Source organism: Erythrolamprus reginae, chromosome 11 (genome assembly GCF_031021105.1).
Source record: "Erythrolamprus reginae isolate rEryReg1 chromosome 11, rEryReg1.hap1, whole genome shotgun sequence".
Lineage (NCBI taxonomy): Eukaryota > Metazoa > Chordata > Lepidosauria > Squamata > Dipsadidae > Erythrolamprus > Erythrolamprus reginae.
This window is the reverse complement of record NC_091960.1, coordinates 509,480-531,370: the sequence shown is the minus strand read 5'-3', so window position 1 is coordinate 531,370 and position 21,891 is coordinate 509,480. Positions and strand designations below refer to the sequence as shown.

The window sequence follows — 21,891 nt, the reverse complement described above, 5'->3', positions numbered from 1 at the left end:
ACAATGCTGATACCCTTCAAAAAGAGCTTGACTTGTGTCAGATTGGTCAAATAATTGGCAACTCCAAGTCTCAATCAACAAATGCTTTTGTCTTACAAATTGGCAAAAAGAATCTAATTAATAAATAAATGGACACGACCTTGTAGATGACCCTGTCAAGGACCTTAGATTACACGTATCTAAATGATCCCAGGGGGTCAAAGCCCATTGTAACAAAAAGGCACGAAGACCTGTAAACCTAGTCTTGCTTTGCTTCTTCAGGAATATCATTAATAATCTCATTAATTTCAGTAATATCAACACTCCCAACCCCAGCACACAAAACATTTGGTGGGTCAATTCTCGAACACAGCTCATCTGTCTGGAACCCGCAGTGCGTGTCAGATATTAGTGGTCTGCAAGGGGCGTGCTCCCTTTTATTTTTATTCACATTCATTTCATGCAGTCAAATCATGTATGTGCTCATATGTTGGACAAAATAAGCAAAACAAAGCTCAGTCCATCCATTCTCTCTGGATTCGACTCCTTCAGCCTCAGTTGCCGGCGCCCCGTACGATCATCTCTGAGCGGCTCGTGATGCCTGCGCACTGCGCAGCCAAACACTGGGCAGAAAACCTGATAGCGGGTGGAGGCGGGCTTCTTTCCAGACCAGCCACTGAGGCCTTCGCCGGGGGGATGTTGTGAGCCAATCGGATCGAGAGCCATAGAAGAAGCGGAGGAAGTTTACCTTTGGGAGGACCGGGGTGAGAACTTCACGGCGGCGCAGCTCACGCCGCGGACGAGACCATGAAGTGAGCGGCGGCGGGGGGGCGGGCGTCGCCTGGGAGAAACCAGTCGGGCGGTAGGAGGCGGGCGGGGGGGCGTTTGCCGGGCGGGGATGGTGGGATGCAGGGCGATGTGCCCGGGGAACCACCCGCCACTGGCCCCCTCCCCCCCTCCCCCCGCGCAGGCTCAACATCGACGGGCTGCTGGTGCTCTTCCCCCACGACTACATCTACCCCGAGCAGTACTCCTACATGCTGGAGCTGAAGCGGACGCTGGACGCCAAGGTGGGCCGAGCAGCAGGGCTGGGACTCTGGGCTTTCCCCGGCGAGGTCCCTGACTGACGCTCCTTCCCTTCCTTTCCCTTCCCTCTCCGCGCAGGGCCACGGCGTGCTGGAGATGCCCTCGGGCACCGGCAAGACCATCTCCCTCCTGGCGCTCATCCTGGCCTACCAGCGCGTGAGTCTCCGGGGGGGGCTGGGGGGGCTGGGCGACCCCCTCCCCTCCCCTCTAAGCCCGCCCTCTCCCCCAGGCTCACCCGCTGGAGGTGACCAAGCTCATTTACTGCTCCAGGACCGTCCCGGAGATCGAGAAGGTAAACGGGGTGGGGTGGGGTGGGGTCAGGGCGGGCTGGGGGGCTTTCCTGGGAGGGAGGGGCTCCCTTGACAGCCACTGGCCTCCCCCCCTCGCCCCCCAGGTGATTGAGGAGCTGCGGAAGCTGGTGGCCTTCCACGAGAAGCAGACGGGGCAGAAGCTGCCCTTCCTGGGCTTGGCCCTGAGCTCCCGGAAGAACCTCTGCATCCACCCCGAGGTGCCTCTGCTGGCCGAAGGGGACGCGAGTGGAGGAGACCTTGGGGGGAGGGCTGTCTTGGCCATTGGTGCTTCCGTCCTGCGGGGGGGACACAGGGGTCTCCCATTGCCTCTTGATTCCTCCCCAATATCCCCAGGTGGCAGGAGGGAGAATGGCCCTTCCTCCCAGCTCCCCCCTCCCCCGCAAAGAGTTCACTGGCCGTTTTGGGCCACAGCCACCGAGTCCCCTGGCCATGTGGCTGCCCTGCCCCTTCCGCTCAGACCTCGTAACGTCCCTTGCCGCAGGTGAGCAGCCTGCGCTTCGGGAAGGAGGTGGACGGCAAGTGCTTCAGCCTGACCGCCTCCTACATCCGGGCTCAGCACCAGCAGGATGAGAGCCTCCCCTCCTGCCGCTTCTTCGAGGTGAGGGCCCGGTGCGCAAGGGGGGGGGGGCGGGCAGGGCCCCAGGGAGGGGGGCCTAGGGGGTCAGAAGAGCCCAGGTTGAAAAGTGGGACGGGCCAATTCCGCCCCCCTCTTCTTCCCATTGATCTGTCATCTGGGGGGGAGGGAATTGCAGGAAAGTTACACAAATGTGTGTGTGTTTCCAGAGACATTTCCCCCCTCAAAGTATGTTGGATGTGAGATTTTGAGCAGCTGGTTTGTTCCCAAGGCCAGGCTGGGAGACCCGCTCAGCCCTGCTGTGATTCCCTGCAGGAGTTTGATGCCCACGGTCGCCAGGTGCCTCTTCCTTACGGGGTCTACAACCTGGATGACCTGAAGGCCTACGGTCAGCAGAAGGGCTGGTGCCCCTACTTCCTTGCCCGCTACTCGGTGAGACAGCCCCCCTCACCTCTTTCTCAGGAGGGGTCTCCTTGAAGGACCCCCAATGCTCTCTGGGCTTGGAGGTCTTGGGGGCAGATGCTCCGTTACCCAAACGAGGCCACCACATAATCCGTGCGAGTAAGGAGGGCCTGCCCCTCCCTCCCTTCTTCTCTGGTTAGATGAGCCGCTGTTGGGAAAAGACCCCGAGCAGGAGGAGAAGTTGATGCTGCTTCTTATTGCAGAAGCTGCAGCAGGGGCTGAGGCAGCCAGGGCAGGGAGGGTCTCGGAAGCTGCCCAGGGACTGAGTGAGGGGGGGCTTTTGGGGGCCCCCACAGGGAGCTCAGCCCGGCAGTTCTGAGATTTGCCTCTGTCACCCGAAAGTCTGCCTGCCTGGCTTTGCAGCCAAGAGAAATGAGAACATTTTGATCCATTTTGTAGCTAAGCCTACAGACGATGGTCCTTGACTTACAACAGTTGGTGTAGTGGCCACTGAAGTTACAGGGGCCCTGGGAAGTGACTTATGACCCGATTTTCACACTTACGACCATCTCCCCCCCCCCCATGGCCACGTGATCAAAATTGGTAACTGACCCATGACGGTTGCGTTGTCCCAGGGTCACGTGACCCACTTTTGTGAGTGCCCCGAGTCTTCAGAAAGGGGCGGCATACAATAAATTATTCATTATTATTATTATTATTTTGTGACCTTCTGACCGGCAAAGTCAATGGGGAAGCCAGGTCCACTTTGCCACTGTGTTACTAGCTTAACAACTGCATTGATCCACTTAACAACTCTGGCAAGGAAGGTTGTAAGAACGGGGCAACACTTACCACCGTGTTGCTTAGCAACAGGAATGTTGGGCTGAGTTGTGACTGTCAGTCAAGGGCTCCCTGTATCTTAGCCCCTGAGTGGAACCGGGGTTGGCGCTTCCTGCGTGGCTGAGGAGCCCTCCAGTTCCCACGGGGGGGGGGGGATTTCCCAGCCCCTCCTCACCCCAGGTGAGTGGCCAAGCTCTGCTCTGCTTTCTCTCCCCACCTGCAACAGATCCTCCACGCCAACATCGTGGTCTACAGTTACCACTATCTCCTGGATCCCAAAATTGCAGACGTGGTCTCCAAGGAGCTGGCCAAGAAGTCGGTGGTGGTTTTCGATGAGGCTCATAACATCGGTAGGTGGGAGAAGGGCCGGGAGCGTCTGCCCCGCGAGGGGAGCTGCCTGGGCTGCCCGAAAAAACGCCGTGGGGCCAGGTTCTTCCCTCAGAGCAGAGGTGAAATCCTACCAGTTGGGCTTGGTTCAGGTGGAACTGGTAGCGGCGGTGCTTTGGAGAACCTGTAGCAGTGGCAGGGCGAAGCTCCACCCACCCATCCACCCGCCCACACGGATGCCGCCATTGCCTTTTTCTAACCCTCTGCGCATGCACAAAGTTTTCTGTGTGAGCTTCTGGAAAACAAGTAGATTTCAGCGCTGCCTTAGAGGAGAGTGGCTCAGACCTCCAGTCCCAGAATCCCCCCCCCCCCGCCAGAAATGGGGCTGCAGAGGTGAACTCCGCTCCCCCTCGGTTTAATTGGGGTGGAGGAGAACTCAGATTCTGGTTTTCTTATCCTCCGTTTATAATCGTTTTCCTTTTTCCCCTCCTCTTCATTCCAAATAGTCTGGGCTTCCCCAACTGAGCACAAATTGACAGTTGCCCGGTGAATTTTGCCCCATTTTTGATGGTTTTTTGCCATAGTCATTAAATAAATTGCTGCAGTTGTTAAGTTAGTAACTATGTTGTTAAGAGAATCCAACACCCCCCTTGACTTTGCTTGCCAGAAGGTTACGCAAATGAGCTGCAAAGCGTCCAAAGTTTGACCATGTGACCATGGGGGAGGGGCTGCTGCAACTGTCTTAAGTGTGAAAAACAGTCATGGTGCAACTTTTAAAGGGCCACTAACTGATCTGTTGCAACTTGAGGACTTTTGGGACTGTAGCTGCTGCAGTTGTGTGTCTTGTCCAGGCAAGCGATGGACCTCGGATGTCCTGGGCTGCTCGGGACCCCCTTGTCTTTCCCTTGACCCACAGACAACGTCTGCATTGACTCCATGGGGGTCAACATCACACGGAAGACCCTGGATCGCTGCCAAGGGAACGTGGCCACCCTCCAAGCCGCCATTCAGAAGTGAGCACGGATTCGCTCTGGGCCGTTCATCCGCTCTCCCCAAAGGGGGGTCCTCTGGGCTGCTGACACCGGCGGCATATTTGGAAGGGACCCTGGAGGTCTTCTAGTCCAACCCTTATTCTGCCATTCCAGACAACTGCCCCTCCCCCCCTCCAATGATGGCGCACCCACCACCTCCGGTGGGAAGCTGTTCCACCGGTCCCTGCTACTCCCTGTCAGAAAATGAGTTCTGGGCAGCGGCTTCTCCCCTTGATTAGTTTCCATCCGTCCTCGGGAGTCTCTTCCATGGCACAGCCTCCTGGGCTTTGTAGTCTCAGCAGGCATGGCCTGTCGCTTCACGCACCGCTGCATATATTCACATGGCCTAGAATTCTGCTTTGGGCTCTGAAAGTGGAGAGGCTCAGGGAACGGGGTCTGGGGCCCTGAGCAGGGGGCTGGACTAGAAGATCTCCGAGGTCCCTTCCCCACTCTGGAGTTCTGCCCCCAAGGAAGTGCCCTGCGTTGTGCCCGGCTGCGTTGTCGTATTGTGGGACAGGCACGTCCAGGGGCTCCGCCATGGCTGCCTCTCTGCTGCCTGAGCTTCACGAGTGACAGCCTAACATTAGCCAGGGGAGGGGGGGAGGGGAGAATGTGGGGGGAGGGGGAGAAGGGCAGGGGGATAGAACTGGTCCCTCAATGGGATACAAGCCTGTGATTGGACACGCAGAGACAATGGGGAGGAAGGGGAGGATTCCCTTTGCGGTGTTTGTGTGGGGAAACCTTAGATCCACCTTTGCTTCTTCGGTAGCCGCAAGCGCCAGGGCAGTGCACCCTTGGCCAGGACGTGGGGGCTCCAAGTTCCAGTCCTGCGGCCCTCTGACCTTCCCTCCCCACCCGCTCCCTTCCCAGGATCAAGGAAACGGACGCGCAGAAGCTGAAGGAGGAATACCAGCAGCTGGTCCAGGGGTTGCGGGAGGCCAACGTCGCCCGGGAAACCGACGTCTACTTGGCCAACCCGGTGCTGCCGGACGAGATCCTGCGGGGTACGCGGGGCCCTCCGTGGGCAGGAGGGGGCAGCTGGCGCTGGTGGGGCCAGAGGGGCCCTCGATGCCTGCTGTGCCCTCGTCATAGGGAGGGGGCTCTCGGGGGGCAGAGCTGGGGGCAGCCCTGAGACCTGCCTTTGACCAGCCCCCCCGCGCCCCCCCTCAAACGCAGAGGCCGTGCCGGGCAACATCCGGACAGCGGAGCACTTTGTGGCTTTCCTCAAACGCCTCCTGGAGTACCTGAAGTCCCGGCTGCGCGTCCACCACGTGGTCCAGGAGAGCCCCCCCTCCTTCCTGAAGGACATCTTTGAGAAGGTCTGCATCGAGCGGAAGCCCCTCCGGTGAGTGCGGGCGGGAGGACCCCCCCCCCTGCTGGAAGAGAGGGGCCCTTTGAAAAGTTAGCTTGAGTCGGAACGCAGTGGGTCCGATGGGTTAGCAAGACCCACACCGGATGTTAGACATTGTAAAATGGTAAAACAGGTGAATGTTGCATGAATGGAATCTCAGAAGGGGGGTGGGGGGGTGTCCACGATGAGCTCAGTCCATTATTTATTTTATTTATTGGAATTATATGCCGCCCCCCTCCGAAGACTCAGTAGAAGGTAGAAGAAGGGTGTGAGCATGTTAAGCAGCAATGGATGCTGGGGGTGTAAACTGCAACCTGATTGGCCCAGAGCATTATAAGACACAAAACAACTCTGCAATGGCTGCTAGCGGTTGGCTGTTGTTGGTAGTAATACTGTTAGTCAGTTGGCTGGAGAGTTTTGAGTGTGAGTTACGAGTTAGAGTTGTAGTGTTGCACTGGTTTAGTATCTATAGGTGAGTAAGGTTTGCTGCATATAGTTAAAGCAAAGTTTGTTCCTGTAAATAAAAGACTAAGGCTGAAGATAGAAACATTATTATTATTATTATTATTATTATTATTATTATTATTATTATTATTATTATTTGGATTTGTATGCCGCCCCTCTCCGAAGACTCGGGGCGGCATACAAATTACTAACAAGTTACAAGTTACTAACTTAACATAGAAGACTGGCGGCAGAAAAAGACCTTGTGGTCCATCTAGTCTGACCTAGACATTTTGATGGCACTCTGCAAAAGTGTCTTCATTATTTCTCTGCACCGGTTCCTGAAGAGCCACACTATAAATTCTGGTGTCTGGTCAAGTCCTGCTGCGTAGCTCTGTATATCCGGACATTTCCCTTGCGTGTGGGAGGGGGGGGCTGGACAGGGGCAGACGGCCAGGCCCATCAGGCACTTCAGGGGGCCTCGGGGCAGCTGTCTCTCATGCCAACCTCGAGGGCTGCATTCCGGCAGGTTCTGTGCCGAGCGGCTGCGCTGCCTCCTCCACACGCTGGAGATCGCGGACGTCTCTGACTTCTCGCCCATCACCCTCATCTCCAACTTCGCCACCCTGGTCAGCACCTACTCCAAGGGTAAGGAGCCCCCCCCCCCCCGGGGTCCAGCCCTGATTGCTTCCCACCCGCGTCGCCTCCTCGGAATTGGCCGGGCGGGGCTGGAAGGCGGCCAGGAGGGAGCTCCGGGGAATTGGGAGGGAGGCCGGCTGAGGACGGTGCAAACAAGCAGGCAGTCTCCACCGAAGGAAAACCCCCGAGGCTTCCGGTGGATGTTTGATGGACATTTGGGAGCCTTTTGGGGTCTCCGCAGACACGTCCCAAAGGGGCTTCTGCAACTGGACTTTGTTCCCTATTTTGTTCCTGGAAAAAGTTCTGCTTCTCATTCAAGAAGCTTCAGAAGGAAGCGATGTGGCCTGAAAAAGCCCCTTGCACCAGCAGCCGAATGTTCTCCGAGGCAGGGAGGAAGCCCAGGCGCCCCTTGGGCAGAGCTCTTTTGGGGCAGCCACGACTAAGGCCCTCCAGAGGGGGCTCCGTTGTGGGGAGAGGGCTGGGGCCCCTTGCTGGGGTCTTGAAAGGGCCCTGGACAAGGCTCCTCGCTGGGAAGCTCCACCAGGGGATCCGAGGGGCCACGGCTGACCGAGGAGGGCGGCCTTTCCTGGTCCCGCCAGGCAGCTGCTTTGGGCTTTCTCAGGCGTGCTGGGGGGGGGGAGCTGCATGGCCCCCGTCAGTGGCTCTGCCTGTGTTTGTGCCTCAGGGTTCACCATCCTCATCGAGCCCTTTGATGACCGGACGCCCACCATCCCCAACCCCGTCCTGCACTTCAGGTGAGGGGGGTCCTGGCTGCGCTTCAGAGGGAAGCTGGGCGGGGAAGGGCCTGGCCGGGCCTCAGAGGACAGGGGGTCTCTGGCAGCCTTGTCTGGGGGGGGGGGGGGAGGCGCGTCTCTCTCTCCCAGGTGCCTTGCGCCAGACCAATGAACGCTTCCCCTCCCGCCAGCTGCATGGACGCCTCCATCGCCATCAAGCCCGTCTTCGAGCGCTTCCAGACGGTCATCATCACCTCAGGAGTGAGTGCTGGGGGGGGGGATCCGTGGCCAGCGGCAGGACCCCCGTCTGTGGGGCTGGGGGTGCGGGAAGCTGTCCCCCACTGACCTGCTGTTCTCCCCCCTGGCACGCAGACCCTCTCCCCCCTGGACATGTACCCCCAGATCCTGGACTTCCGGCCGGTGACCATGGCCACTTTCACCATGACCCTGGCCCGGACCTGCCTCTGCCCGATGGTGAGAAGAGAGAGGGAGTGACCGTTCCCGGGGGACCAAGCAGGGGCCCCTCTCGGTCTGGCCTGGGGGTCCCTCTCCTCAACCGGCTCTTGGGCCCTTCCTCTCGTCGGTTTCTCTTCCAGATTGTGGGCCGAGGGAATGACCAGGTGACCATCAGCTCCAAGTTTGAAACCCGCGAGGACATTGGTGAGGGTCTTGGGTGGGGAGGGGGCCGCAGAGCCCTTCCCTGTCCATCCAGGCTGCCTAGCCCAGGGGTGGGATTTTGAGGGGGCGTCCCCTGCCTGGCTCTCCCCTCCCGGCCCCTCCCAGGCGAGAGCCTGAAGCGAGCGTCCCTCTCCGCAGCCGTGATCCGCAACTACGGCAACCTGCTGCTGGAGATGTCGGCCGTGGTGCCCGATGGCATTGTGGCCTTCTTCACCAGCTACCAGTACATGGAGAACATCGTGGCCTCCTGGTACGAGCAGGTACGCCGGGTCAGCTTTGCCCTTGGAGGGCAGTGGGGGGCTTCAGCCGAAGCAGCAAATGAAGGGGCCAGAGACCCCTGGAAATTTCAATTTGGGGGGGGGGGGGGACACCCTCAAGTTTTCTAAAATGGGTCCAAGACCAGGCGGGTCAAACGCTCCGTCCAACCTACAGAAGAAGGGCAGCCTGACTGCTGTGTAACTTGGGGAGGGGTCCCCCCCCCCGTCCTGATGAGCCACAGCCTCCCATCTCCTCTTGTGCTGCTTCTCCTGTCGTTCTCTGGCATTGGAAGCAGCCCACGTTTATGCCCGACTGACCCCTCTGCTCTCCGGTCAAGGCCGATGGGCCCTGGAGAAAAGCCAGCAGAATTCGGGGGGGGGGGGGATCTGGGCTGTGGTTGTTTGTGGCTGCAGGAGGACCCCAAACTGGTAATGCATTTGCCCCCCCCCCTTCCTCTCTGGCCTCCTTTCAGTACTGGACTTGACCCTTGAGGCTGCCTTTGTGGTCACCAAGTGGGGCGCGCATCGAATACTTTGGGTTGGTGGAAACAGAGTGGCACAAAGCCACCCCCCAGCTGCCCTCCATGCTCTGAGGGAGGGGGTGGGGACGGAGGCAGGTGGGCTTTCTGCATCTGGGGCTCCCCCTCCCCATCTCCCCCCCCCCTTCGGCCTTCTCAGGGGATCCTAGAGAATGTCCAGCGGAACAAGCTCATCTTCATTGAGACGCAGGACGGAGCCGAGACCAGCGTGGCCCTGGACAAGTACCAGGAGGTGAGGGGAGGGCGGCGGGGGGCTCAGCCGAGGAGGTCTCTCTCCCCCCCCAAGTGCACCTCCCTCCCGAGGTGGGAAGATCAGGGCACAGACTCCCCCCCCCCTGAACTTGGCCGAAACGAGGCTGCGGGTGGTGAGAGGATGGGCTGGTCTCCCCCCCAGGCCTGCGAGAACGGCCGAGGGGCCATCCTGCTGTCCGTGGCCCGGGGGAAGGTCTCCGAGGGGATCGACTTTGGTGAGCGGAGTGCCCTGCCCCCCCCCGCCCCCATTTCTTGAGCAGCCCTGCAGGGGGTCCGGGACCACCAGAGCTCTTGGGGCAGAAGCCGCCCTGGGGCTGGGGTTGGGCCTGGCCTCGAACTCTTGACCTTGACACCTGTTCAGATGCAGTGTTGACCTCCCCCCCCATCCGCTTCCTCCCTCCCCCAGTTCACCACTACGGGAGGGCCGTGATCATGTTTGGGGTCCCCTACGTCTACACCCAGAGCCGAATCCTGAAGGTGCGTCCCCCCCCCTGCCCCTCCTCCTCCTCGGCCTATTCCTGCGCCCATCCACTCGGGCAGCAGAGCCTTCGTTTCCTCGAGGTGGGGAGGAGGTCAGGGACCCCTTTGCCTCAATTGGGGGGGGGCTCCTGTGGGACGGAAACAGCCCCCGCTGTTGGCCTGGCTCTTTCTCAGGAGCTGCCGATGGAGGGAAAAGGCTGCGTTGCCCACCAGGGCCGATTTCTGTGGGGCGGGGTGGGGCAGGGCAGGGGCAGCAGACCCTCACCGACCCTCCCCCCGTCGCAGGCCCGGCTGGAGTATCTGCGCAACCAGTTCCAGATCCGTGAAAACGACTTCCTGACGTTTGACGCCATGCGGCATGCGGCCCAGTGTGTCGGACGGGCCATTCGCGGCAAGACTGATTACGGCCTCTTGATCTTTGCTGACAAGGTGTGTCCAGCGGTGGGGGGGGCAGTCCTGGAGAGCCGGGCAGAGGCTCACCCCCCCCATCTCCCCTGCAGCGCTTCGCCCGGGCAGACAAGCGTGGGAAGCTGCCCCGCTGGATCCAGGAACACCTGACCGACGCCAACCTGAACCTGACGCTGGACGAGGCCGTGCAGGTGGCCAAGCACTTCCTGCGCCAGATGGCCCAGCCCTTCCGCAAGGTGGGACACGGGGGGGATCCAGCCCAGAGGTCTGCAGGGTGGGCAGCTCCAAGAGGGACTCGCCCCCCTTTTATTATTGAATGTATCCCCCCACCCCCCGCTGTGCCCAAGGGCAGGGGTGGGCGTGGCTGTCCTGGCGAGGGCCCAGTGGTCATCCTGCGACCTCCCTCTCTCTCTGCAGGAAGACCAGCTGGGCCTCTCGCTGCTCACCGTCCAGCAGCTGCAGTCGGAGGAGACCCTGCGCAGAGTGCAGGACATTGCCCACCAGGTCTGAGTGGCGGTCAGGGAGGGGCAGCCATAAGGCTCTGCAGGGCAGGGACCCCAGCTGGCCCCCCCTCTGCCCATCCCCACCGTAGAGCTCAGTGGGGGCAGAGGAGCCGCGGAGGGGGGGGCTTCCCTCTCGGCCTGGACGAGCCCCCACTAATCCCAGATTGCTGGACTGGGTCTTTAATCAAGGGGATTACGGGGTTGCTACTCAAGCAAGTGTGTGTGTGTGTGTGTGTGTGAGAGAGAATGTAATCCTTTTGGGGGGGTGACTATGAACCCTTCCCCCCCACCCCCAAATAAACAGTCATTCCTCATTTCCAGCAGACTTTATTTAAGGAAAAATAAGGTGCATAAATAAACTAAGGACTGGGGGGGGGAGGCTGCTGCCCCCAGGAGTTTAAGGCAATGGGGGGGGGGGCAGAAGCTTTCTCCGCCCTCCCGCCTTGTGATTCTTTGGGAGGGGCAGCAGCTGCTCCAGTCCTGAGAAAGAGCCCCGTGTGAATTGGGAGAGGCGCTCAACCCCCCTATGCATGCAGCGGTCAGTCCAGGGCGTGGCCGGTCAAGTGCTCGAGCCAGCGAGAGGGGAGGAAGGCCTAGTGGGCGGTGTGGTGCGAGAGGTCCTGGATGCTGGTGCTCAGGCTCCGGGTGGGCTGCAGGGGGGAAAGAGGAGGGGTCCCATTCAGGCCTCCGACTTCGGGTGACTGGACACATTCTGGGTCAGTTCCTCCTCCTCCTCCCCCCTCTTCAGGCTGCGCTTGCAGAAATTGGGGATTTGGGGCCACAAATGTTCTCGGCACCAATTCCGGCTTTTCCTCCTGGGCTTTGCTGGGTCTGACCCCCCCCCCCCCCCCGGCTGAACCGGATTAGCCAGCCCTCAGCTGCCTTGGCACAGGCTCCACCGGCTGGCCTGGCTTCAGCAGAGGGCTTTCGGGGGGGGGGGGGGGTGTTGGTGCCTTCAGGCTGTTTTTCTTTCGACTGCAGCCTTCCTGGTGAGGGTGCCCACGAGTGGCTACCCATCACCCCCTGCCCAGGAGGGCTCAGGAACTGACGGGCCCAAGGTCACCCCTAGCTGGTGTCCTGGCTAAAACGGGCACCAGTCCATCTGCTCCCAGCCTGCCTCCCAGAGCCCCTGGACCGGACTGGACAGGGTCTCAGTGGGGACAGCCCCACTTAAAGGGGCCCGATGGCTCCGGTCGCGAGTGAAGGCACCCTGGCCTTTGCAAGGGAAGCTCCTCTGTTGTCTGGGCCCCCGCAGGGCCTCTTTGGGGCTTCTGGCCAGGCCAAGGCGTCCATCGGCTGGCTGGGGCCTCTGTCCGTTGCGCCCGTGTGCAGCCCGGGGCTCTGCTGTCCTTCCAGGCCCCCAACTCACCTTTGGGGCTGTAACGGCCGCAGCCTCGTTCAGGTGCAGCGTGTTGAGGGACGTGGCCCGCGTCATCCTGGGGAAGAGAGATCCACTGAGCTCTTCCCGTCCAGCCCGATTGGCCCTCCCCAGGCCCAGGCTGGCCACCGAGGCTTCTGGGACTCACCTGGGGGCTGCAGCCGCGTCCCTGGGCTGCCCCACCGCTTGACCCCGGAGCTTGGAGACCAGCCTCTCGCTGCTGCGCTTGAGCGACTCCCGGAAGCGGGAGAAGGAGCTGCTGGACCTCATCATCCCTTCCTGGGGGGGGGGGGGGGGGCACAGGCTCAATATATGGGAGGGGGCCCTCCCCACTGCCCCCAGCCGCCTGCAGCCACAGCCGCCCTGCCGCCCTCTTCGCCTCCCCCCTCCCCTCGTGGGCTCAGCTGACCAGGCTTGGTTGGGGGGGGGGGCGGCTGTGCCAGGGTGAAGCGGCTTAAAAGATTTGCTCCTCCGTGCCCCCCCTCCCCCCCCAGATGGAGGGGGCCCATCTCCAAAGCCGCTTGCGGGAGGAGGACTCACCTGCCCTTCCCAGGTGTGGCCGGCTCCGGTCCAGCTAGAATCTGGGGAAGGGGAGGGGAGGGGGTTTCACCAGGTGCTGAGGACCCTCCCTGCCTCTCCCCCCCGCCCCCCCCCCCAGGGAAAGGGCTGCCCACGCTGGGCTCTTACCGCCCCTGGGGCTGCTGGGCTCCTGCAGGGAGAGGATCTCCTTGTACAGCTGCTCAGCCTGATGGAACTTCCCCTGCTTCACGTAACACGAGGCCTGGACGGAGAGAGGGAGCAAGGCACCGGGCGTGTGTGTGTGTGACAGCCCCTCCCCTCTTCAAGGATACAAGACCCCCCCACCCCTGACCCTCAGGGGGGCAACAGTCACCAGGAGCAAACAGCCCCTCCCTAAAGGGAAAACTGGGAATCCTCCCCAGGGGGAAAAGTGGCTGCTTTGGCCAGGATGCTTCTGGTTCTGCCTGGGGGGTGGGGGAGGAAAGGGGGAGGGGGAGAGCAGACCAGTGCCGCACCACGGTTGGGCTTGGTTTTAAAGCCTGCAGGTCATTGAGAGCCTCGTCCTGGGCACATGTCCCCCCCCCCCCCTTAAAGGTGTTTCAGCCCAAGCCATTCACCCCGGCTAAACCCCAGAGCCAGCCGGAACCCTCCACGTCCCGGGGAGAAGCCCCCAGCCCCCCTCCCCTCCCCCCGTGAGGTTACCAGGTTATTCTTGGTCTTGGCCACGTTGCAGTTGTTGGGGCCCAGCTGGGTCTGGTAGATGCCCAGGGCCCGCTGGTAATACTCCTCCACCTCCTCGAACTTGCCCTGGTTCTGGCACAAGAGGGCCAGGTTGTTCAGCTGCTTGGCCACATCTGGGTGGTTGGCGCCCAGCACCTGTGGGGGGGAAGGGCAGCGGTGCTCGGCTGATGTGGGTGCTCCTTGGCCCTCTCCCCATAATGCCATAACGGGGGCCCAGAAGGCACCAACTGAGAGGGAGCCCAGGGGACTTTCCACCCCTGGCCACTGGGTGACTCCTGGACTTCAGCACTTGCTCGGCTGCAGGTGGACTGGACCGTGGCCTTGCTCTGCATTATGTATGCCTTTTAAGCTGCCCAGAGTTACTCTAAAATGGGCAGCCAGTAACGTTTTCTCTCCTTATGAGGGAGGGAGGGAGGGAGGGAGGGAGGAAGGAAGGAAGGAAGGAAGGAAAGGAAGTTGAACGAATAGAGAGCCCGTTTCCGCAGGCCCAGGGCAGCACCTGTCAGGCTCGGCATTGTTGTTGTTGTCCCTCTGTGTGTGTGTGTGTGTGTGTGTGTGTGTGCGCGTGCCTACCTTCTCCCGGATCTCCAGGGCCCGCTTGCACAAGGGCTCCGCGTCCTGGTACCGCCCCCGTTTGCCATACAGCACCGACAGGTTGTTCAGGGTGGCTGCCACCTGCCAGAGACAAAGGGCGCCTTCACGAGGCTGGAGACCCCTGGAAGCAGGAGGGAGGGGTGGCGCCTTGCCAGGGACCCCCTCCCTCCTCCCTGGAGCCCCCTGCAGCACAGCCCGGCGCTCACCGAAGGGTGCTCCATGCCCAGTGCCTGCTCGCGGATGTCCAGGGCGTCATTGAGCAGTTCCGTGGCCTCCTTGTACTTGTTCTGGTCCCTGCAGGAGGGGGAGAAGGGAGGGGGGGCAGGCGGGGGCCCGACTGCAGGTGATGCCAGGGACACCCCAGAGGTGGGAAGGGGGCAGAGAAGCACAGCGGCCAGGACCAAGGGGCCCCTCCCCTCCCCGGCCTTCCCAGGGGCTCCCCAGAAGCCGCGCCTGCCGGGGAGTGGGCAGTGGGCGGGGCAGGCCTCCCTGGCCTCTTACCGGTAGACCAGGGCCAGGATGTTGAGCATGGTGGCTACGTCCGGGTGGTGGTGGCCGGAGCTCTTCTCCAGGTCCTCCAGGGCCTGTTTGCACAGGGGCACGGCCACCTCGTAGCGCCCCTGAGACGCATACTGGATCACCAGGTTGTGCAGCGTCCGCAGCCGCGCTGGGATCTCGTAGCCGCCCTGCTGGGCTGCCAAGGCAGCTGCCCCCGGGCTCGGCCCCTCTGTGGGACACAACGGCGGAGAGGTGGCACAAAGGGGGCCAGGCTGGGGAGGGGCAGGGGGTCCCTCTGAAGCCGCCCACCCTCGTCCCCGGCCGGGGGCTTCCCCTGCCTTGGTGCAGGTTGAAGCGCTGCCCTTGCAGATGGCTGGAGCTCTTGGCAACCCGTGGATGGCCCCTGGCTTCAGCCCGACTCAGGCATGGATGCAGGCAGGGGTGGGTCAGGCCGACCTCCGCTTGGGAACTGGCTGAGGGCCGCCTAGGAAACCCACCTGGCCCTTGGCCGTCCTCCGTGCTGAGAAAGGCTTCCTCCGTCTCCCCCTGCAAGGAGAACCCGAGAACATCAGGGAGTGGGCGGGGCTTCTCTCCCCACTTTCCCTCCAAAGGCTCATCACACGCGAGGGAGGGAGGGAGGGAGGGGGGCGGACGGAGGACCCACGTTAAGAACATAAGAACCTAAGAAGAGCCCTGCTGAATCGGGACAAAGCCCACCGAGTCCAGCATTCTGTGCCCCACAGTGGCCCCCCAATTGTGCAGAAAGAGAAGGCAAGGCCCTCCCTTTCCCTGGACCCCCAACAAATGGGACCCAAGGGAACCCTGCCTGCCTCAACCAACAATGTTGCCCTCCCCGCCTGCTCCAATCGTCCTGAGCCGGACTGCCCCCTCTGACCGAAGAGGGAACATAGGGACCCCCGAGACCCCTCCGTGGACGGGAATTCTCCCTTCCCGCTCTGAGCAGCCGGGCCCAGAGAAGCACAGCTGGTGCCCCCTCCCCTCCCCTCCCCTGGGCCGCACCTGCTCCTCCCGGGGCTCGTAGTGCCTGAGCTGGTTCAGGAAGCGCAGGTGCTGGTTCTCCTCCTCCAGCTGAGCCACGGCCACCGCGCTGTGCTGCAGCCGCAGTTGGGTGCCGGCCAGCTCGTCCCGCAGCCAGAGGTTCTCCTGGCCCAGGCGCCTCCCCTGTGCCCGCAGCTTCTGCTTCTCGGCCTCCAGGGCCCCGATGTGCGAGGAGAGCGCGATCAGCATCTGTGGGGAGGGAGGGAGGGAAAGGGGGCAGCCGCTCCAGCACCCGCAGCCTTCGCCCGGGGAGACCGAGAGGCCCCACACACGACCGACAGACGCAGGAAGGAATGAAGGGCGGAGACGGGGGAGGGGAGGGCCTCCACCTCCTTCGGGTGCAGGAGAATAAGACGCTTTTATATCTCGAGAAACTGAGTTTTGCATCTTGCGTTTTGATCAATTGCATGTGTTCCGTTGCTTGTATTTGCATTATCTTCAGTTCCAGTATATTGGGATTGGATCAAAGCCCCCAAAGGCAGGACAAGGAGCCACAGAGGGAAACTGAGGAAGGGGAGAGAAGCAACCCTGAACTATGGGGGGGATTGTTTCCTGAGGAGGAGGAGGAGAGTTGACCAGAGGAAATCTTCCCTCCAGAAGCTGCGGGCGCTCCAGCGTTTTTTAAGAAGAGACTGGACGGCCGCCTGTCTGAAATGGGGGAGGGTCTCAGGCCTCCACAGTCCCATCCTTAAGAAATATTTAAAGCCAGACCAATCGCTTGATGCCAGGACAAACGGACAGCCTTGACCTTTCTGGTTGGAGCAGGCTGCCAGGCTTGTGCAAAGCGCCCCCCCCCCCCGGAATTCCCCAGGGCTGCTTGTGCTCCCTGAGGGCCCAGCCACCTGAGCAGCTCCGGGCTCCCTCCCTCCCCCCTCCTTCCCTCCCGTGGGGCTCCGTGCGCACCTGCCCTTCAGCAATGCCCAGCTCAATGCCTTCCAGGCTGCGGCAGACGAGGCCCTGCTTCTCCTCCAGCAGCTCCAGGGCCAGGGGGTCCTCTCTCTCGCCCACCAGCTGCTGCTCCTTCCGCAGGGCCTCCTGCAGCTGGCGGTGGATGCTCCAGTTCTCGCTGCGCAGGGTCTCCAGGCCGCGCATCACCTGGCGGGTCTGCAGGAGGATGTCGTCCCCCGTCACCCTCTCCGGTGGGCTGCCCTCCAGGCCCACCATGATGGACATGGCAGGCCCCACGCTGGCCCCAAGGAAGGAGGGCTCCCAGCGCCTGCCGTCTCCTGGAAGGGAAGGGAGAAGACCCTCTGGCAGTGGCATCTCAGGGAGGGAGGGGGCAGCCCTCCAGTCCAGGAGCTTCCAGCCTTTAAGGCTCTGGATTTCAGCTCCCAGAATTCCCCAGCCACTGCTGCTAGGGAATTCTGGGAGTTGAAGTCCACAAGCTTTCCAAGGTTGGAGGTCTCCACTTGAATCATGGATGCAAAGCCCTCTGCACACTCTCGGGGGCACTGTGGGTCTCCGAGCCCTGACCCTTTCTTCACCCAGGATCTGTCCATCAGAAGGAAGGTCATCTAGAGCAGTGATTTTCAACCTTTTTTGAGCCGCGGCACATTTTTTACATTTACGAAACCCTGGGGCACATTGAGCGGGGCGAGGAGGGCTAAAAAAAGTTTGGACAAAAAATTCTCTCTCTTCCTCCCTTTCGCTCTATTTCTCTCTCCCTCTTTCTCTCCCTTCCTTCCTCTTTCTTTCTCTCTCTCCATCCCTCTTTCTTTCTCTTCCTTCCTCTCTTTTTTGCTCTCCCTCCCTCCCTCCCTCTATGTCTTTCCTCTCTCTCCTTCCCTCCCTTTTTTTTCTCTCTTGCTTTCTTTCTCTCTCTTTCTCTCTCTTGCTTTCTTTCTCTCTCTTGTTCTCTTTCTCGCTCTCTTGCTCTTTCTCTCTCTTGCTTTCTTTCTCTCTCTCTCTTGCTTTCTTTCTCTCTCTCTTGCTTTCTTTCTCTCTCTTGTTCTCTTTCTCGCTCTCTCGCTCTTTCTCTCTCTTGCTTTCTTTCTCTTTCTCTCTTGCTTTCTTTCTCTCTCTTGTTCTCTTTCTCTCTCTCTCTTTCTCTCTCTTGCTTTCTTTCTCTCTCTTGTTCTCTTTCTCGCTCTCTCGCTCTTTCTCTCTTGCTTTCTTTCTTTCTCTCTTTCTATCTCTTGCTTTCTTTCTCTTGTTCTCTCTCGCTCTTTCTCTTGCTTTCTTTCTCTCTCTCTCTTGCTTTCTTTCTCTTTCTCTCTCTCTCTCTTGCTTTCTTTCTCTCTCTGAGCTTCGCGGCACACCTGACAATGTCTCACGGCACACTAGTGTGCCGCGGCACACTGGTTGAAAAACACTGATCTAGAGAAGGGGGAGCATAAAACGGCAGCCTCCCTGGTGGGAATGCAGGGGCTCTTTGGTGGCTGCCCCACCTGGCCCAGGCCCTTTGGGAAGGCGGCTGCCTGCTGGATCCACCGCGGCGGAATCCCAAACCAGTCTCTCCAGCTGGATGCCACCCCCAGCAAGCAGGCCCCAACAGGCTTCTCGGCCAAGCCCGTCTGCAGCCACACGCACCAGCCTCGCTTCCCAGGGAAGAGTCCTCGCCCGCCTGACTCTGCCGGCTGTGCAGCAGGGCAGGGTCTCCTTCTGGGCCTCCCCTCCCTTGCCATGGGAAGGCTGCCAGCAGGCCGTAGGGCTCTCGGAGGCCATCCTGGGCCCAGGCTGGAGCCCCAGGTACTTCAGAGCCCCCCAGGAAGGAGCCCTCGGGGCTGCCCACTTCCCTCGGCCGAAGGTGGGTGTGGCTGGCAGCTCCCTTCCCCTTCTCCAGGGGTCCGAGTCCCTTTCAGAGCTTAATATTCTTCATCCCACCTGTGCAGAAACACTGCCAATATTTCCTGGGCTTAAAGAAGTGGGCTCTCGTTTCACCCTCCCGCCAGGGTCTCGTAGCCCTTAGACTCCCCCCCCCCCCCCCCGGAGCGGTTTACAGAGCCAACATCCCAGCCAACAGGAAGCACAATTGACCCTGGCATTATTTTAGCCCCTGCCTCCTGTTCTTCCCATTTCCTTTCCTGGCAACATCTTTAGAAATAAGAATATGTGCGTATTTTGGAGGTCCGGCCACCAGAGCTGCACTCAGCACTCCCTGAGAACACTCGTGGTCCTGCCACATCTGTCGAGCTGCACATCTGCTCCATCAAACCAAGGCGCTATTCCCCTGCCTGCAGCCATCAGGGCAAGGATGCTGGACTGTGGATGCTTTCCAGAAGCCCCCCATCTGGAAACAGCTGCAGGGCTGGGGCAGGAGCCCCCCCCAAGCCTCTCTCTGAGAAGGAGGCCTGCTACACAAGCCCCTGTGGCCTTTGGGCCTCTCGGAGCTTCTTGTAAACATTTCATGATCCAAGTAGGGAACGTCTCCAGTGCTGCTGTGATCATGAAGCTTCTTCGAGGAAACAGCCAAGCTCAGAGATGCCCCCCCCCCCCCCAGTTCAAGAGGGAGCCGCAAATATTATCATCTTTGGTGGCTGCCCCAAGCCCTGGATTCCCCTTCACAAGTCTGGGAGCCTCACCTAACAGGGCCCTGCTTAGCCGGTGAAAAGGCCAAACTTCCCTGCAATCTGGAGGAAACATTTTGCACAAAAGTAGACACCGTGTAAAACTCCCCCAACCCCTTGCAAGTCCATCACACACAAGCGCCTCCTGCTCGCTCTTCTCCCGCCTGGGACGCCTCCCCCCCAGGGAACCCGGCTCACCTCGCGCCCCGCCGCAGCTGGAAGAGCCCCGGGGAGGGAGGGAGGCCCCATCCCGCTGCGCCCAGAGACGCGCCGGAGGTCTGGGCCGCTGCCGAGGGGCGCCCTGCGGATCCCTCCTCTCCCCCCTGCCCAAAGCACGCAGTCGGTCTTCCGCCGCCCCCCCGGACACCGCTTTTGCCTCGGGAACTCGGCGAGCGGCAGCGAGGAAGCTGCGGCCCGCGTCTCCCGGCCGAGGCCTGGCCCGCCGCTGCCTCACCTGCCTCCCTGCCGGCCTGTCCCGGAGGAGGGAATCCGCGTCGCGCGCCCCAACCCGACAGCCGCGCCCCAGCCGGCAGCCTCCGCTCCGCGCCTGGCCGGGAAGGAGGGGCGCCCCTGCCCCGCCCCGCCCAGCGCAGCCGCGGCTTACCTGGGCCGCGACTGGGAGGCGCTCTGCACGTGCCCAGAGGCGCCCCGCCCCTCTGGAAACCCCAAAGCTGCTCGGCCCCGTTTCTGTCCGGGTGCCCCGCCTTCCCCGACCCCACAGCAGGACCCGGTTCCTTTCCCTGGCCCGGCGCCAATGGGGGGGGAGCCATCACCTGGCAGGCTGGGACTCGCCCCACCAGCCCTCCCCAGCGGTCGGTGGCTGGAGTGCGGGGCGCCTTTGGAAGAGATGGAGAAGGCGACCTCGGCGTGCGCCCCGGATTGCGCTGCGTAACCTTCGCAGCCAGCGGCCAAAATTGGATCCCTGTGCTCAGGCGAGCAGTTTGCCCGGCGTCCCCAAGAGGTGGGAGCGAGCCAGCCGAGAAGGCCGGGGCTCTGCTGCGCTCTGGTGAAGGCGAGAAGGCCCCGCGGGTCTGACGGCGAAGGTGGCGGCTCTGCTCGCGTTTAATAAACCTCACACCTGGAGCGGCCTTGGGTCGCTCTACAGGCCAGTGTATTGTGTGGATGCAGGAAACGGTTCGGTTCAGTCAGGTAATTGTGTGAAGGCAGCCCCGTCACGTGTCTCCGGCTGCTCCTATCCATTCGAGTTCGAATTGCAGACATTAAATCCTGGAACTCTCTTTGGCTGCGGAGTTAAACTGGGGCTCCCCGGGCATCCGCCCCTTTTCTCTCCCTGCCCGTCGTGCCTCGGGGACTCAAGGGGGGAGCCCCTCAGTCGCCCCCAGCCCCAAATAAAGAAGGGCCCCCCGCCTTTGCCTTCTGCCCTTCGCTTCCAAGGTTAAGCCAGAGCCACGCTGCTGGTTGGGGGGCGGGCGAGCGAGCGAGGGGCTTTGCAGCAGCGCCCGGGGGAGGGGAGGGGGCCGGCAGGTGCTGCCAGGCTGCTCGCGGTCGGGGGGGGGGGGGCGAGCCTCTTGCAGTCCCTTTAATATTGTATCAGGAGAGCGCTTGGAATGCGCCTGGCTTCCCTGCCGAGCTCATAAAAGCTGCGCTGGCTCAAAGCCGCCCCGGTTGCTCTCGTCCTCGCAGGGGGTGTGTGTGTCAGGGGGAGGGCTCCGGCAACGCCAGTCTCGAGCCTGGCCGACGGTGGCGATGCTGGAGGGGGCGAGGCGAAGGGAGAGCCGGGCTCTCTGCAGGCCACCGGCCAAGCCAGCGCATCCTCGCCCGCACGAGCCGCGGAGGAAATCGCGGGGGTCTCTTCCTGGCCTCTGGTTCAAGGCGGCCGTTCGTGGGGGTCCTTCAGCCCGGGCAAGGCGGGCCTGGTGCGGCCTTCGTCCTTCGAAGCAGGGCAGAAGAAGCGGGCCTGACCCCCCACCTCCCCTGCTGCTCCCCCCACAGCAAGACCGGGTCCCTGGAGGGTTGGGGTCCGCGAAGAAAGCGGAGCGCAGAGCTGACCAGTCAGCGTTTTTCATAAATGCATTTATTCCCGATGGTGGGGGGGGGATTGGGAGGCGGCCAGGCCAGGAGGCGCCTTTGCCAAGCGCTGAGAGCTGCGGAGACGCTGCCAACCCCCCCCCCCCCCCCGCGCTCCCGGCTGTCCACTCGGAGCAAATCCCCTCGGCCTCTCCCCTGCCTCGCGGCGTCTCAGGAATCCTGGCCCGGCGTCAGAAATCCACCCGGAGCGAAACAGCCCCGAAAGAGCCGGGCTGGCTCTGGAGAAAGTTCGCGTAGGACGGACCCCCTACCGGCCCACTAAGGCCCTTGGTTCCCCCCTCCCCCAAGAGCTTCTTCCCCTCCCCCAGTGACTCTGACTCTTCCCCCCTGCAGGTTTGAAGGACATCCCCCCCCCAGCCCAGGCATTCCCTGGTGGCCTTCCTTTCTTCCTTCCTTCCTTCCTTCCTTCCTTCCTTCCTTCCTTCCTTCCTTCCTTCCTTCCTTCCTTCCTTCCTTCCTTCCTTCAATATCTTTATTGCATTTTTCTCTTTTTACATGTCATGGTATTTCTTAACAGATCTACAGCCTTACATTTATCTTGATACATTTTATACATTTTATATTTATAATAATAATAGTAGTAATAATAGTAGTAGTAGTAGTAATAATAACAATAATAATAATAATAATAAATAGTAGTAATAATAGTAATAATAATAGTAATAAAAATAATAATAATTTATTAGACTTGCATGCCGCCCATCTCCGGAGA

The 21,891-nt window shown here is 61.0% G+C and overlaps 2 protein-coding genes across 5 annotated transcripts; one reads left to right on the top strand and one right to left on the bottom strand.

Moving 5' to 3' along the window:
- Positions 1-623: 623 nt before the first annotated feature.
- Positions 624-11,149, top strand: ERCC2 (ERCC excision repair 2, TFIIH core complex helicase subunit). 2 transcript variants are annotated; one of them, XM_070764266.1, is made up of 23 exons: positions 624-791; positions 950-1,049; positions 1,144-1,221; positions 1,295-1,357; positions 1,460-1,573; positions 1,858-1,974; positions 2,266-2,382; positions 3,419-3,542; positions 4,436-4,532; positions 5,421-5,554; positions 5,727-5,895; positions 6,875-6,993; positions 7,670-7,739; positions 7,910-7,979; positions 8,091-8,192; positions 8,315-8,378; positions 8,535-8,656; positions 9,332-9,424; positions 9,587-9,659; positions 9,851-9,921; positions 10,210-10,353; positions 10,425-10,568; positions 10,750-11,149. In XM_070764266.1, the coding sequence occupies exons 1-23, from the start codon at positions 787-789 to the stop codon at positions 10,840-10,842; spliced, it is 2,283 nt and encodes a 760-aa protein (XP_070620367.1). In that variant the 5' UTR covers positions 624-786; the 3' UTR covers positions 10,843-11,149. The 2 variants fall into 2 exon arrangements, 1 of the variants encoding a protein (XP_070620367.1); XR_011560308.1 differs by having other exon boundaries at positions 707-791; positions 8,535-8,646.
- KLC3 (kinesin light chain 3) lies at positions 11,147-20,311 on the bottom strand. 3 transcript variants are annotated; one of them, XM_070764267.1, is made up of 13 exons: positions 19,904-20,311; positions 16,528-16,850; positions 15,586-15,813; positions 15,063-15,111; positions 14,569-14,794; positions 14,274-14,361; positions 14,047-14,148; positions 13,435-13,608; positions 12,901-12,994; positions 12,754-12,794; positions 12,362-12,492; positions 12,205-12,271; positions 11,147-11,485 (listed from the first exon to the last, which is right to left on the bottom strand). In XM_070764267.1, the coding sequence occupies exons 2-13, from the start codon at positions 16,795-16,797 to the stop codon at positions 11,429-11,431; spliced, it is 1,527 nt and encodes a 508-aa protein (XP_070620368.1). In that variant the 5' UTR covers positions 16,798-16,850; positions 19,904-20,311; the 3' UTR covers positions 11,147-11,428. The 3 variants fall into 3 exon arrangements, with proteins under 3 accessions (XP_070620368.1, XP_070620369.1, XP_070620370.1); XM_070764268.1 differs by lacking the exon at positions 19,904-20,311 and adding an exon at positions 19,735-19,822; XM_070764269.1 differs by lacking the exon at positions 19,904-20,311 and adding an exon at positions 19,585-19,695.
- Positions 20,312-21,891: the final 1,580 nt, after the last annotated feature.